Raw genomic sequence first — 16,670 nt, 5'->3', positions numbered from 1 at the left:
GTTCGATCTCTCCACCCCCCCCCCCCCCCCGCCATATCGGTAAAGACGTGCTGGTTGAAGGGTGTCGACGTATAAAGAAGTAGAGTGGAATGTAGGAAAGCTGACATGGATTTAATGTAGTATTAGTTGAAAGGAGTGTTTGGAAGGAGCTTACGGGTACGCTGAAGGTCCCTTTTCCAATGCTCTCTGAGACTCGCACACAATGAAAATCATTTTCTGTTCAATCTTTTCTTTTTTGTTCTCTGATAACTGACATCGTTATCAGGGGAATGCCATAAATGTTGTGTTTCGTGACATCTTCATTATGATTGGCAGCCGGCAAAGTTTAAAGAGTATAGTGCAGGGAGGCTATCTATTTTATCCAGTATTACACAAAAACGGTTGGTCACATCAAATGAAATATAAATTTGCACTTTTTAGAGAGAGGCAGCAGTACAGCATGGAAGCAGGTTCATCACACCACCGTGTCCCTGCCGACTATCAACAAACAACCTATGCGTTCCATATTCTAGCATTCATTTGTAGCCTTCTATACTATGACATTACGAGTGATCGCGTGAATAACTCCAGAAAGTGGTTGGAGTATCGTTTTTCTATCGTCGACTCAGGCAGTGAGACGCAGATTTTAAATACCCTCTACATGAAAAAAATCTCAACTTGTCTTTGTTTCTAGCTCTTTTTACCGTAATCACATTCTCACGATTATTCCGATCTCTGCTAAAAGAAGCTGTTACTTTTTCTTGGACCATCTGGACACTGACAAATGCTAGGTGTCTGTATTTCAATTACATCTGTGACAGCAGCTGTATTATATTCTGAGATTATGATTTGCCCAATTCATCATGGTCACGTCACTCGTCACCATCAGTAGTTTTTCCAGGAGGCGCTGCCGCAAGAAGGCAACATCATTCATCCGAAATCCCCACCATCCAGACCATTCCATCTTCCAGTAGATTACAAACCGGCAAAAATGAAACAAGCCTGATGTTCCACACGGGTAGGCTCAAGATCTGTTACTTTTCTTCAAGAATTTGGTTGTGGAAACACTTTAATCACTGCAGTTATAACATTGTGACCACATTGCACCAAAATAGAGTTAGTTGTGTTTGCATTAATTTTGTTTGCTTCTAAAATATGCATTCCATAACTTAGGTTTAATTTGTTATTATGAATGCTGCTTGCATGATTCTTTATTCCTGTGATGCTTTTGCAAATTTTGATTTGAAACTATACACCTACTTATGCATTGGAACAACTCGACATTGAAACTCTCCGTTCATTTGTCCTACTTGCTGTCCAGGTAGCCCCTTTGCTTCTTTCTTATTCCTGCCCCGCCGAATTTATATCTGCACACTTCGACTCTGTTTGATCCTCCCGGTTTAGTCTCTTCCTACCTACATCCGTGACGCGTCACACGCTCTGGATCTTTTCAATGACATCAAGTTTGCTGGCCCAGATTGTCTCATTTTTAGCGTGGATGTCCAGACCCTATACACATCCATCCCCCAACAGCAGGGGCTTAGAGCTCTTTGCTCCTTTCCAGACAGCAGACGCAACCTGTTCCCCTGAACCACCACTCTTATCCATGTTGCGGAACTGGTCTTCACTTTCAATATTTTCTCCTTCGGATCCTTCCACTTCTTTCAAACAAAAGGTGTAGCCAGAGCCACTCTCATGGGTCCCAGCTATGCTTGCCTTTTCTGTCAGCTACGTGGAACAACTACGGTCTCACTCCTCCAACCTTTCCTACGCTACATTGACGACAGCATTGGTGCTGCTTCCTGCACCCATGCTGTGCTTGTCGAATTCATCCACATCTCATTCTGTTTTCCTGCAATTACCACCCTGCCCTCAAATTTAGCTAGTTCACTCCCGAGATTTCCCTTCTCTTTCTCGAGCTCTCTTTCTCTATTTCTGGAGACAGATTATCTACTGTTATATGTTATAAATCCACTGATTCTCACAACTACCTGGACCATACTTCTTCATACTGTTTTACATGTAAAAATGACATTCACTTCTCTCAGTTCCTCGGTCTCAGCCGCATCTGCTCTGAGGATGAGGGTTTCCATTCCAAAACTAAAGAGATGTCCTCCTTTTTCAAAGAAAGTGGCTTTCATTCCTCCACCGTCATCACCGCCCTCACCCACATATCATCCATTTTGCACCGGTCTGAACTCACCCCATTCTTCCGCCTCTCCACCAGACAGAGGGTTTCTTTGTCCTCACCTATCACTCCACTAGCCTCCGCACCCAGCGTATAATTCTCCGTAACTTCCGCCATCTCTAACGGGATCCAGGCACATCTTTCCCTCACCATAACTTTCCGCTTTCCTCATGGTTTCGTTTCCTACACGACTCCTCCATTTGTCCCTCCCCGCCGATCTCCCTCCTGGCACCTACCCTTGTTGGTGGAACAAGTGCCACCCCTGCTCCTGTTTCTCCTCCCTCCCTACCATTCAGGCCGAAACAATACTTCAACATGAGGCGATACTTCACCTGTGAGTCTGTTGGTGTCATTGACTGTATTCGATACTTCCGGTGTTGCCTCCTATATATCGGTAAACCCGATGTAGATTGAAAGACCACTCTGCAAGGAAATGCAGGATCTCCCGGTAGCCACCCATTTCAATTCTTCTTCCCATTCCCATACCAAGGTGTCAGTTCATGGCCTCCTATACTGCTGAGATGAGGCCACACTCAGGTTGGAGGAGCAACACCTTGTATTCTGTCTGGTTAACCTCCTACATGACGACATGCACATATATCTCTAGAACTTTCGGTAATTGCCGACGCACTCTCCTTCACCGCTGTCCATTTCGATTTCCTCACTCAATTTAGCTCTTTACCTGCCCATCACCTCTTTTTGAAGCTTTTCCCCTTCCCTTTTGTCCTATGGTCTTTTACCCTGTCCAATCAGATTGCCCCTTCTTCTGCGTTATTTCTTTAACATATCAATTTCACACCGCTTTACTTCACCCCGTCGCCTCTCACGGTTTCACCGATGTACTTTTTCCTCCCCTCCCCCCACCTCTCACTCCGACCTCATCTTTTTTTTTCCAGGCCTGGTTAAGGGTCTCGGCCCGAAGCGTTGACTGTACTCTTGTCTATAGATGCTACCTGGCCCGATGATTTTCTCCCGCATTTTGTGTGTGAATACCTTGATAGACTACTTGAGATGCAACATATGAAATCTAGTTTTATCTTATTCCGCCGTACCTTGCCAATATATACATTTTCTGCATATATTGAACTCAATTATTTATTTTCAGAACATTTTACATTTACCTGTCAAGAAAACTTGTACCGATGTCCGTTTCCTGAGTCCGGTTTTGCTGTTAAAGGCCTCGCAGGTATAATTTCCTGTTTTATTTTGGTGAAGGTTGAGGATCACCAGTTGCTCTTCGCTGTGTTGTAGCGAGTTTCCATTGAATAGCCATTGAAATGCCGAAGATGGAAAGGATGATGCATTGCACGTTAGTGTCACATTTAACCCACTGTGAAATGCTGAATCGGGACTCATTAATAGCTGGAGATCATCTGGTCCGTCTGCAACAAGTCAACATGTTAATAAGTTAGCGGACTCAGAGGAAAATGCGTCCAGTTTGCAAGGAACAGAGAAATTTAAATGGTATTCTTTCGAGTTATAAACTGGAAATAAGATTTGATGATATTGCGCCCACCGAAATAACTCCCGTTTCAATCAAGACAAAATATTTCAACATAACACGGTATCATATATCTCATATAATTGCGAGACAGAAGGATGTCATTCGGTCCATTTTGTTCGTGTTTTTCTAAGATTATCGTTCGATTAATTGCAACTCATTCTCACCTAATCGTGCAAAAGGACGCCTTTCTATCGAGCCACTCTAGGCTTCCTATAACACTGCAAGGCAGATTATATTCCTCATAACACGCTGGAGGAACTCAGCAGGTCGGGCAGCATCTGTGGAAATGATCAGTCAACGTTTCGGGCCGGAACCCTTCGTCAGGACTGAAGAGGGAAGGGGCAGAGGCCCTGTAAAGAAGGTGGGGGGGAGGGTGGGAAGGAGAAGGCTGGTGGGTTCCAGGTGAAAAACCAGTAAGGGGAAAGTTAAAGGGGTCGGGGAGTGGAAGCAGGGAGATGGTAGGCTGGAAAGGTGAGGAAGGAATAGTGGAAAACACAATGGGTAGCAGAATCATAAGGGAGGTGATAGGCAGCTGGGGAGGGGGGCAGAGTGAAATAAGGATAGGGAAAGGGAGGGGTGGGAATTGCCGGAAGCTGGAAAATTCTATGTTCATACCAAGGGGCTGGAGACTACCCAGACGGTAGATGAGGTGTTGCTCCTCCAACCTGAGTTTAGCCCCATCATGGCAGTAGAGGAGGCCATATATGGATATATCCGAATGGGAATGGGAAGCAGAGTTTAAGTGGGTGGGAAATGGGAGATCCTGTGTGTTGTGGCGGACGGAGCGGAGGTGCTCGACGAAGTGGTCCCCCAATCTGCGTCAGGTTTCACCGATGTAGAGAAGGCCACACCGGGAGCACCAGATGCAGTAGATGACCCCATCAGACTCACAAGTGAAGTGTTCCCTCACCTGGAAGTTCTATTTGGAGCCCTGAATGGTGGCAACAGAGGAGGTGCAGGGACAGGTGTAGCACTTGCGCTTACAGGGATAAGTGCTGGGTGGGAGATCCGCAGGGAGGGATGTGTGGATCAGGGAGTTGTGGAGGGACCGATCCCTGCAGAAAGCGAAGAGGGGTGGAGAGGAAAACATGTGCCTAGTGGTGGGGTCCTGTTGAAGGTGCCAGAAGTTGTGGAGGATAATGTGCTGGATCTGGAGGCTGGTGGGATAGTAGGTGAGGACAAGGGGAACTCTGTCCCTGTTGTGGTGGCGGGAGGATGGCGTGAGGGCCGAAATGCGGGAAATGGAGGAGATGCGGGTGAGGGCATCATTGATGACGGCAGAAGGGAAACCACGATCCTTAAAGAAAGAGGATATTTGAGATGTCCTGGAATAGAAAGCCTCATCCTGGGAGCAGATGCGGCGGAGATGGGGGAACTGGCAATAGGGAATAGAATTTTTGCATGTGGCAGGTGGCAAGAGGTATCCGAAACCCAAAACGTTGATTGATCGTTTCCACGGATGCTGCCCGACCTGCTGAGTTCCTCCAGAGTGTCGTGAGTGTTGCTTTGACCCCAGCATCTGCAGAGAATTTTGCGTTTAAGGTTATATTCCTCCCCCACCCCTTCAGCATCATTTGAACTAAGTAAACACCCCGATCTATAAAAATAAAGAGTAAAACAATCTAAACAACAACGCAGTTTAAACATAACTAACTAATCAGTTCACAATTAATTGAAAGGTACTCTGTCTTTTCAGCAATAAATGCGTCTTCTGTTATCTATACTATTTATTTGCCGCACATTGGATAACCCGGAATGTTGCCAGCAGACGCCCCAGTAATCAGAGACCCAGTGCAGTGACTGGAATTTCTTTATTCTTGCAAAAAAATCTGTAAAACTCAGCCAGAGACGCTAGCAAAACCCGACTGCAAAAGTAGGAGAGTTGTGCAAGGAACTAGCAACCTCATCCTGTAAAAAACCCAGTGCTACGGTAAGGGCGACTGAAGCTCCAAATACTTCAACCGTCGGATAGGAAGGGTCTTGGACTAGGCGACGTATGAATTCATGTGAAGCGGACGCCACAGGGCTGATCAACCTTCGGCCCAGGACAGAGAGTCTCTGGGAGCTGCCTTTGGTGGCCTAAGCCCCAGTAGGGTTTAATCCCTTAAAAAGAAGTAATATTTGCTGGAATGAAAGGCAGAATGTAAAACAGTTTCTCTATGAAGGAAAAGTATGTGGCAATTTGTTGACAGGGAGAAATGGCAGCAGAAATCAATGAGCGTGTCGGTACTTGTTATGGACAGAAAGTCACGCAGAGATGTCACATTTAAGGGCCTAATAGAACAGAAGGGCATCAGCCGGTGCCCAGATATCATAGAGTGAGGCAGATAACCGCCATGTAACATGGGAAGAGGGGAAGAAACTTTGATAATAACGAGTAGGGCAGATTGCGGTGGCAGGAATTGACCACAAGCCCATGATCCAGAGGTCACATTGCGGCCTTACCATGCGCACTCCGTAACTCCGGACTGTGTACAGTAATTATCATACGACAATTGAAGCGAAGCATGTGAGACGAACAGTGATGCGTCTGAGACAGAGAGAGGGAAAAGCACCTGCAAACATCAGCCCAACAATGGGGAAAATCTTGAAACAGAAACGTTGTGTTATGTCGTTTATACGGTTTAATTATCGCAGCATATCTCGGGACGCTTTTAACATTGATTTTTATTGGTCTGGGATAGGAAGACTTGTTTCGGGACGACGGCCGTGATGTTAAGAATCCTACAATCAATATCAATATGTTGCAGGCGCCTTTCAATAAGCCTCAAATGCTTACTCCGACCGCCAGAAAGATTGTTCAGACTAGCTTCAATAGAAATGAAAACCGCGCCCAACAAGTCCGTTCATTGTTTAGCAATGCGACCTTGTTTACCCTTGGATCAGGGTGACCCACAGTAAGAACAGAACACACAACTCTAATAGCCGATTACTCGGAACTTACAGTAAACTATTAGCTGGAACAGCTTGCTCTCTTTCCATTCGCTCTGACCCACCGCCTCACAGGAGTAGTTCCCCGCGTCATTTCTCTTCACTTCTGTTATCGTTAAGGTTTTATTTCTCTCTGAGAGTATTGTGTTCTTGGTTTCGGGGAGAGCATGCTCGTTTTTGTTCCATCGAATGGAAACTGGCTGACCAGACACGTCACAGGTGAGGGTCACGGTTGTGTTGTACTCAATCGGTTCCTGGGAACTGGATGTGATTTGGGGTACGGAAATGCCTTGGGAAAGAAACAGAAAACCAAATCAGAATTTTAGCGAATTTGATTAAGCTATAGAGTTAATGTTGCTGTGAATAGATGGAGCGACGAACGGTGACGCGTTAGATACACAATAGATCCTAGATGATGGACGCTTGAGCAAATAAGCAATCTGATACAGGGACTCATCATCTTGGCTGAAACCTCTATTTTTCTAAGACATATTTACATCTTTTGAAATAAATTTAAATCGAAGTGAAATGGATTTCCCCAGAATATAAGCAATATCGGAATGGATAACTAGTTCTGTTGTCACATTGGGTCTCGGCTGAGACCCGGTTATCTACTCTTTGTAACTTACATGCCCCAAGACGTTGAATTTAATATATTCAGTGACTCGGCTGTTCCCTTCACTTCCGACAGTGAAAATGACAAAGATTCACGAGAAAGAGAGATAGAGAGAGAGATAGAGAGAGAGAGAGAGAGAGAGAGAGAGAGAGAGAGAGAGAGAGAGAGAGAGGGAGAGAGATAGGGAGAGGGAGAGGGAGAGAGATAGGGAGAGAGAGGGAGGGGAAGAGGGAGGGGGAGGGGAAAGGGAGCGGACGGGGAGGGAGGGGGAGAGGGAGAGAGAGGAGAGAGAGAGAGAGAGAGAGAGAGAGAGAGAGAGAGAGAGAGAGAGAGAGAGAGAGAGAATACCTCATTGCAAGCAGTGTGTTTAGCCACCTGGTCTCAATTTTGGCTCACATGATTCTATGCCTTGCAACTCTATGCAGCTATCCAAGTGCTTTTGAAACGATAGTATATTAAAAGTGCCTTAACCACTTTTTCTTACAGTCCATACCATATATATCCCCCCCCCGCCCCCTCTCCGTGAGAAGAATTAGTTCCTCTGGCTCCTTTTCAATCTTTATCGTCGCATAGTGAGCCTTTGCCGCCTATTTTTGGCCTAATTTGCCACTGGAAAAGCCTGTTGCTATGCATCTTAACTATTCCTTTCGTAATTCTCATGGCTTATCTGACCTAGCGTCATTTTTTCCTACATTCTAAGGAACAAAGATCTAACCTGGCTAGCAAGTTCCTCTAAATCAAATTCTCTAGGTCTTGTAACTTCAGTATGAATCTTTTTTTTTTGTAGTCTTTCCAATTTAAGCACCTCCTTCCTATATTAGTGTGACCTGTTATATCGTTGCTTAATGCAACTGTACCTTAATTCTAAATATCTCAATGTGGCGATGGCGAAAGAAAGAAGGGTCGGCAGGTGGAACTCATTATAGGAGCGATGTCACCAAAGTGAAATGTAGTGATATCAATAAATAACGTTAACGCCATTTTAGTGACAATATAATTCAAGAAATAATTAAAACTAAAACACAATACTTAGATCTGTTTATACGCAGAAAGTCATGGCTCCAAAATAAGTATACACGAACCTTTAAAGATAACAAACAAGTGGAAACGAATTCCACGTCATTCTCTAATGAGGCGCTTTATGCTTGAATATAAACCTTCATTCCCTTGTATTCAGCCATGTCTGCATATCACGATCACAGTCATTTAAACTCGAAGGACTTTCTAAATCATTTACTATTTTATGGTGATCACACACATTGAAAGGGGCACTGATTTTAGCTGAAAATTGCTCTTTAGAGCAGGGTAGTATTTTCCAGTATTCCACCAGTCCGTTTCGATAACGTTTTAATAGCTCTTTTGAATAGCATGGAATCGCTTTTGTTTTGCTGTTGTTGATAAGTTATGTTGGAATGGGCCTGGTTGGTGGAGCTCCATGATGTTGGATAGTGTTTTCCTGCAACTGCTCCTCTTATAGATTTACTCAAAAGTGAGGAGGGCTTTGCCTGTGATAGTCTGGGCTGTACTCTTTAAGTTTTGTAGGCTTCTCCGTTCAAACAGATTGTTGTCTGCATACCAGGTCGTGATGCAACCCATTAATATACTCTCCAACGCACATCTATAGATGCTTGTCAAAGTTTTAGATGACAGGCCAAATCTCAGCAAACTTCTCAGTAGAGGCACTGCTGTGCTTTCTTTGACAGGTGAGGAGGGAAAAATTAATTGACATCAATGCGGATTGTTTTTTAACACGGGATCGTGGGAACGACGTGCTAGAGGAAACTGTACAGACAGGTAGAGTTACAACGCAACCACAGAGAGAGAAACGGTGTATAGCGATATGTGCTAGACACAGGGAGTTTGGGCTTGCATGCTGGAAGGATCTGTTTCTATAAAGTCAAGCTCAAAGAATTCATGGAATTTTAGTGTAAGCTGCTGGCGGGGCACATTGCCTAAATCTTTGCTAAAATCTAAATTAGTAAAACTGTCTTCTCTGTCCAGAGAGGCGTTTATATGAGTGTAAATTTAACTTAAGTTCTCCTTCAGATCAGATCAGAAATTCTATCAAGCAGATCCTTATACCTAAAGACACAAAAGCTAAATACTGAAGTTCACTTAATAAGATTATCTTGCTCTTTTGTTTACCGTTATTTGGAGACTGCACAGCCTGATATGGTTGAAATTCAAATGTATAAGATTCTCTTAATTTAGCAGTAACATTCGTTTTCCAACTGGAAACTTAGTCATAGAAGTTGTTACCTAAACAAAGCAAAAAGAAACAGCTGGAAATGGCCATGGCAACTGCAAGTACCTGGCAAGCAACACTAGATTGGACAGAGGAGGCAAATTTCCCAAGTTAGATTTCAGCAAAGATTTTGGCAACGTGCTGGGAAATTGTTGCTCATATTCACAAACAAGGTACAGATGTAACTGAAAATAACTGGAGAGAATGAGACTGAGTATTGGCCGACATCATTGTACCAAACTTAGCTATGAGCTGTTCTGGGAACAAACTGCTTGGAATGCAACTGTTTCTACACAAAACCAGAGAGAAGCTTCTCTTCTTGGGAGGCAGAGACTTACTCATGAGTACAGAGAACAAAAAGACGGAAACCCAGACGGAAAATCTGCAGAGGCCTAGATGAAGTGGTTCAGGCAAACACATGCAAAACAACATATACAACAAACGATTACAGAAGTCAGTGAGCAATTCATGACATCCAGCTGGTGAGGTTCGAAAATATTGCTAAAACATCATCCAGACAAATGAGGACAATTTTCCTCTGTGAACATATAGTAATATGGAACGTAAATCTAATGAGTAATTCAGCACATTTTATTATATGACTCATTTTCTTGCCATTCATTTTCCGGCGACGTTGCAACAAAGGCATAGGTTCAGTTATAGAAACATAGAAACATAGAAAATAGGTGCAGGAGTAGGCCATTCGGCCCTTCGAACCTGCACCGCCATTTATTATGATCATGGCTGATCATCCAACTCAGAACCCTGCCCCAGCCTTCCCTCCATACCCCCTGACCCCCGTAGCCACAAGGGCCATATCTAACTCCCTCTTAAATATAGCCAATGAACTGGCCTCAACAGTTTCCTGTGGCAGAGAATTCCACAGATTCACCACTCTCTGTGTGAAGAAGTTTTTCCTAATCTTGGTCCTAAAAGGCTTCCCCTCTATCCGCATTCTATAATGCGTTATAGGCAGCACAACAGAGGAATAGCCGTTTCAGCCCATGTTATAGTGCAGAACTGATTAAGCAAATAATTAAATTCTAAGCTCAACTGATCACTTTTGCATGGAAATGTCCATATCCGTCCTGGCAATTAACAGCTTAACAGTGCCTTAAAAACCTCGATCTTACCGCCTCCACCGCTACCCTTGATAACACGTTCTATCTCTCACTACTGCCAGTGTAAAAAATTTTGCTCAGCAAATCTCCTTTTAAACTTGAGATTTCCAAGACCCGAGGAGTGAACATCATTAATTTGTTGCTTTTGTCTAACCACCTGGATATCATGGTCAAGAAAGTCCATCAATGCCTCTACATGTGAGGTGTTTCACTTGGTAGGGCAAATGCAACGAGGCAGCTGTTATCGATAATACCTTTAACAGTTCTGCAGTGCAGAGAGATCTTGAGGTCAAAGTTCATTGCTCCATTAAAGTGGCTACATCGATCGGTAAGGTAGTTATGAAGCCATATGGAATTCTTCGTTTTATTAGAAGAGGTATTGAGTTTTAAAGTCAAGAGGTTATTTTGCATCTTTATAAAACTGGTTATGTCACATCTGGAGTATTGCGGACATTTCTGGTCGCCCCACTATAGGAAGGTTGTTGAGGCTTTGGACTGAGATCAGAGGCGGTTTAACTAGATGCTGCCTGGTTTAGAGGGCAAGTACTGTTATGAGAGGCTAGGCAAAATTCTGCTGTTTTTTTTTGGAGCGACAGAGGCTGAGAGGAGATCTGATAGATGTTTATAAGATTATGGCAACCATGGACAGAGTAGACAGAGGGTATATTTTCAGTCTAATACCAGAGCTGATAGGTTCAAAGGGGATGTGAGGGATATATTTTTTTGAACAGAAAATGGTAGATGCCTGGAATGTGCTGCCTGGTAGTGTGAAAGAGGCAACTACATTAGATGTTTTAAGAGACGTTTGGATAGGCATATTAATATGTGGAAGATGGAGGGATATAGATATTCTGTTGGTCTATTGGAGCATATAGTATCTGGATTTTTTTGGTTTACATTTTAGCTGGTTCCATAGAATATTGTGGGCGAAGGGCCCACAAAGCCTCTGTGCTGTATTGTCCTATGTTCTAAGTAAAGTAATAATTGAATAAATAAATGAATGAATAAACAAATAATTAATTAAACAAACAAACAAATAAATAAATGCACCAATAAATCACGCTGAGCTGCTAGGCACTGAGGAGTATGGCAGAGCAGAGGATTCTCAGAATACGAGAAGAGTCTGTAATTCCTTGTGAGTGGCGTCACATGGAGATAATGTCATAAGGAGAGCGTTTGGCACACTTCAGAAATCAAAGCAATGTTAAGGAAATTGAAAGAGTGCAAAGAAAATTTACAATGATGTTGCCAGGATTTGAGGACCAGAGTTATAGGAAAATATTGAATAGATTTGGACTTTCTTCCCTAAAGCGCAGGAGAATGTGGGGAATATAATTATGAGAGTTGTAGGTACGGCAAAGGCAAGCAGGCTCTTAGGTGAGAGAAGAGCTACAGATGGTGAAAGGTGAAAGGTGAGAAGTTAATGCAGAAATATTTAAGGAGAACATGAGGCGAGACATCTTCACTCAAAAAGTGCTGAGAGTATGGACAAATCAAGCTGCGTAAGTTGTGGATGCGGGTTCGATATCAGTATTTAAGATAAATTTCGATAGATACAAAAATGGGCCGGATCTGCAGGGCTATATTGCAGGTGCAGTTCGATGAGCCAGGCAGACTAATAGCTCAGCACAGACTAGATCTGTCCAAGGTCTCGTTTTCTCTGCTTTACTATTCGACGACTCTGTCTCTGTAAGATATGTTGGGCAAGATTTTACACATTTAATCCATTGCTGTGGTAGTACTGTTGGCGCATGTGATAAAGCCATACACAGGATAATTGGCCAGGCATATGAATGTGCAAGAAATGAAGGAACGTGCAAATTTTATAGATTGGCTGATGGGTTTGTTTAGATGGTATTTGATCACTAGTTTTACAGGTTCCACGCAGCATCTTTAGCTGAATAATCTGTTGCTGCTGTTCTAGTGTATGAGGTATATGTTGCAGGACGCGCACACACTCACAGATATATACACCACAGATACAACACACACGCACACACACACACACACACACACGCACAAACACACACAAACAAACTTTCACGCGCATACATACAGAAGTCATAACAAAATCGGGGTCTCCCTGGGATGCACAAACATGTTACAAATTTTGTCTATGAATGAATCATGAAATACAGGCACCAAATAAAACCTCTGACACATCATCAAGATACATGTCAAGAAAGAAAACACCAACTTAATCCTGCTTCCACAATGAAACTGCAAACTGCAAGTTCAAACTTTGAATATAAATCCAGACTTTTTAAAAATGAGGAAATTTTCTTCTCTGTATCACTTCTTTCAAACATCTGGCATCCCCTGTTCGTAAAAAAAAAAAAAATCCTTATATGATTTCACCGTTTCTCTATTTTGATAACCCTTCTAATTCCTACTTATTTATCCAGACCTAGAATATAGAACATAGAACACAGAAATCTACAGCACATTGCAGGCCTTTCGGCCCACAATGTTGTGCCGACAATGTAACCTAACGTAGAAATTCCGTGGAATTTCCCTACCTCATTGCCCTGTATTTTTTTTTTCTAAGCTCAATGTACCTCTTTAAGAGTCTCTAAAAAAACCCTATTGTGTCCACCTCTACCACCGTTGCTGGCAGCGCATTCCACACCTGACGAGTTTATCCATCTCATCCTTCCTGTTAGGAAATATTCCCATCTGATAAAATTTTCCATCAGTGCTTCTATTGCTGATATCCAGCATCATCCTCTGTCTCCTCTCCAGTGTTTAAGAGAAATTTGAATAGATACAGAGAAGGGCCGGATAATGAGGACGATATTGCAGCTGCAGTTCGAGGAGCTGGGCAGTCTAATAGTTCAGCGCAGACCTGGTATGCCCAAGTTCTCGTTTCTGTGCTGTACTGTTCGACGACTCTGTCTCTGTGAGAACCTTCATCAATACCGGAGAAAAAAAAAGATGAGGAGTTCTGATGAGGGGTCTCGGCCCGAAACGTTGACTGTACTCTTTTCCATAGATGTTGACTTGTCGGCTGAGTTCCTCCAGCACATTGTGTGCATTGCTAGCTGCTATTTTATGTGTGTGTGTGTGTGTGTGTGTGTGTGTGTACTTACACTGATCTATGATGCTGCTAATGCTCTGTGCATTTTTATCACATTCTGTGAACTGTAATTTTATCAACGGTTATTAGAGTCACAGTTCAAACATGCAGTGTCACTCGTTTGAGAATCCTGACAAATGAATAATGCCGTTTCATACTTGATTGATAAAGAGATAATTTCTTACCGTTTGCAACTATTACTTTTGTTGTCGTGACGTATATTTTAGTGATGTTGTTATATGCACGACAGGTATAATTTCCGAAGTCATGTTTGGTCATATTGATAATAACAAGCTCCTGTGTTTTCATTTCAAGACTTTTTCCATTTAGCTGCCACTCAAATTCCGCGGGTGGAACTGAATCCGCAGTACAGTTGAGCGTGAGATTTGATTCGACAGTGTATGTTTCTTCTTCATCTTTAGACGTAATTTTAATTGCATCCGGTCCATCTAAAATAATGTAATGCACAGTTACATGTAAGAAAGCATAGACTATTATAATATTTCTGTACAGGAACGGGCCTTTCAGTCCACAAATGTTGTACTGAAATAATTAAGCTAATGAAACCTAATTAAATTAAAATCTTCTGCCGCACGTTGTCTATATTCCTCAATTCTCTGCATATCCATGTACCTATGCTGAACGTCCCTATTGTATCTTAGTAGATCACCACCCATGGCAGCGAATTCCAGGTACCTAAAGCGTACCAAAAAAAAAAAAAATGCCCACACATCTCCTTTGAGCTTTTCCCTCTCATCTTCAATGTTTGTGTAGAGGAGATTAAACTGGTGTATACTGGATGCCTCTCATATATTATTATTCTTTTATCTAGTCTGACCTCAACCTCTGCCACTGCAGAGTAAACAATCCTAGTTGTCAAACCTCTATTCATGGCATATGCCCTCTCAATCAGGCAACGCCCTTATAGATGCCTTTTGAATCTCAAACGAAATTGTTGTTCAATACATATTTTGTCGTAAAGTCGGAACTGCGTAAAATCAGTATTGCAATTAAAACAATTCTAAAGCCACTTGAAAACATGCAGGCATTTTGATATTGTTTTCATTATACAAATAAATGCAAAACGACTTTGTCGTGACTAGAAGTTCTTGGATATTCAAGAGTCTAACTCAATGTCAAAGTTACGTGTCAACCCCAAAAATGCACCATCTGAATTCCTTTCCATGACGAACATTTAATGCAGATTATTAATGAATATGCATCCGGGAAAACATTGCCTTTTGGAGTATTTACTTCCTTTTGTTATTTCAAGGGACCTTCATGTTCTCAATGTCATGCCCTCCATCAATAGGTGACATATCAAAAAGATGAACGCGTGAAACATTAATGTTGATACCTGGCTGAGTTCGCTGTAAAGCTCCATCTAAATTCCATCCTGACCCTGCAGTACAAAACAATTAAACTTCTACTGATGTAATGGCACGAACTCTCAAATTCAGGGATGTTCCACAACGAATAAAATCCTCTAACAGGTCAAATAGGGTTCCAAGATAGAAAGCAGCCGTTTATCCATAGCGACTTCTTAGGCAAAATATGAACAGCATGATAGTTCCATATCCTGGCTCGTGGATCAGTTCTGAACAGCTTTTGACTCTTTATACACTGATTTCCAGACGTCCCCTCTGGCCCATTATTGATCCTATCGCCTCCACACCGCTAAACCTGCAATCATTTAACTTGAAGTTCTATCCCCTAGAGACAGCGATCTCTGTTTCAAGAGACAGTCCTGCGCGATTAAACAGCTACCGCATAAATTTGCACTCTGTTTTTCATGGCATACAGCATTGCAATGGCACATCGGTCTTTCCAACCAAGCCTTAATCATTTGCGGGTCGAATAATGGTAGCATAATGCGGGTGCTTAATCAGCATATTGAGTACACACACCAATATTTCAAAACAACAACCATTATATTAGCTTGTACTTACAAGACACTTTCACTGAAAAAGGTTCGCTTGTTTCATTGTTAACAACACCCCATGCCTGGCACGAGTATGCACCGGAATATGATCTATCGATTGATGATATAGTCAAATTCACACTGTCAAGTGATGCATTTATCAAGGCAATGCCGTCGGGCAGAATCCACTCAATGCGCTTCACATCCCCGGTAACTTTACAAGTCAACGTCACTGTGTCATTATGTTCGACAGGGTGTGAAACATCCGTGGTAATTAATGGCTTCGAGATTGGCTCTGGAAGATAAAAAAGACACTCGTTGCTTTCCAACAGAAAATCTGCGGATGCTGGAAATTCAAGCAACACACAGAAAATGCTGGAGGAACTCAGCAGACCAGGCGGCCTCTATGGAAAAGAATACAGTCGACTTTTCACGCCGAGACCCTTCCGCAGAGTTGGAGAAAAAAAAGCAGACGAGGGGTAGATTTAAAAGATGGGGCGTCGGGGGAAAGGAAGAAACACAAGGAGAAACCGGGAGGGTAGGTGGTGAAGTAAAGAGCTGGGGAATTGATTGGTGAAAGAGATACAGGGCTGAAGAAGCGGGTATATAACAGGAATGGACAGAAGACCATGGAAGAAAGAAAAGGGGTGATCATCAGAGGGAGGCGAAGGGCAGAGAAGGAGATAAAAGGAGAGAAAGAAAAGTGGATGGGAAATTATGATGGAGGGACGCATTAATGGATGTTCGAGTAATGGATGTTCATGCCATTCTTTATGATAATGCGTAATGCATTTACTTGAGAAGCCTGCGGAACGTTTTAAGAAATGTAAAACATGTTAAAATTAGAGAAATAATAGTCAAAGTGTCCTAGTGTTTGATTTTCACAATATATTCTGATTTATGTGATGCTGTATTGCAATGTTAGAAAGAATGATATCAACAATATGCATACGGATAGTCATGATAACTTTCAATCGTGAATTTAGGCCAACGATGTGAAAAGTCTCGAAGAAATCCACATGCTGGGGTAACATGAAACTGCTGGGGCAAATGATAACATTTTCTGCAAGAATGTTAGTTTGTAGAGTC

General features: G+C 42.6%; 1 protein-coding gene across 1 annotated transcript in view; it reads right to left on the bottom strand.

Annotated features, from left to right (window-relative positions):
- LOC134350876 (carcinoembryonic antigen-related cell adhesion molecule 5-like) overlaps positions 1–16,670 on the bottom strand; it is a 42,176-nt gene that overhangs the window by 3,503 nt on the left and 22,003 nt on the right. Inside the window, exons 5-8 of the mRNA XM_063056667.1 lie at positions 15,610–15,876; positions 13,846–14,109; positions 6,616–6,891; positions 3,289–3,549 (exon numbers count right to left, since the gene is read on the bottom strand). Of these exons, the coding sequence (XP_062912737.1) occupies positions 3,289–3,549; positions 6,616–6,891; positions 13,846–14,109; positions 15,610–15,876 (1,068 nt within the window). The remainder of the gene's footprint in view (positions 1–3,288; positions 3,550–6,615; positions 6,892–13,845; positions 14,110–15,609; positions 15,877–16,670) is intronic.

The sequence above is a fragment of the Mobula hypostoma genome, chromosome 8, assembly GCF_963921235.1.
Source record: "Mobula hypostoma chromosome 8, sMobHyp1.1, whole genome shotgun sequence".
Taxonomy (NCBI): Eukaryota; Metazoa; Chordata; class Chondrichthyes; order Myliobatiformes; family Myliobatidae; genus Mobula; species Mobula hypostoma.
This window is presented reverse-complemented; position numbering and strand designations above follow the sequence as displayed.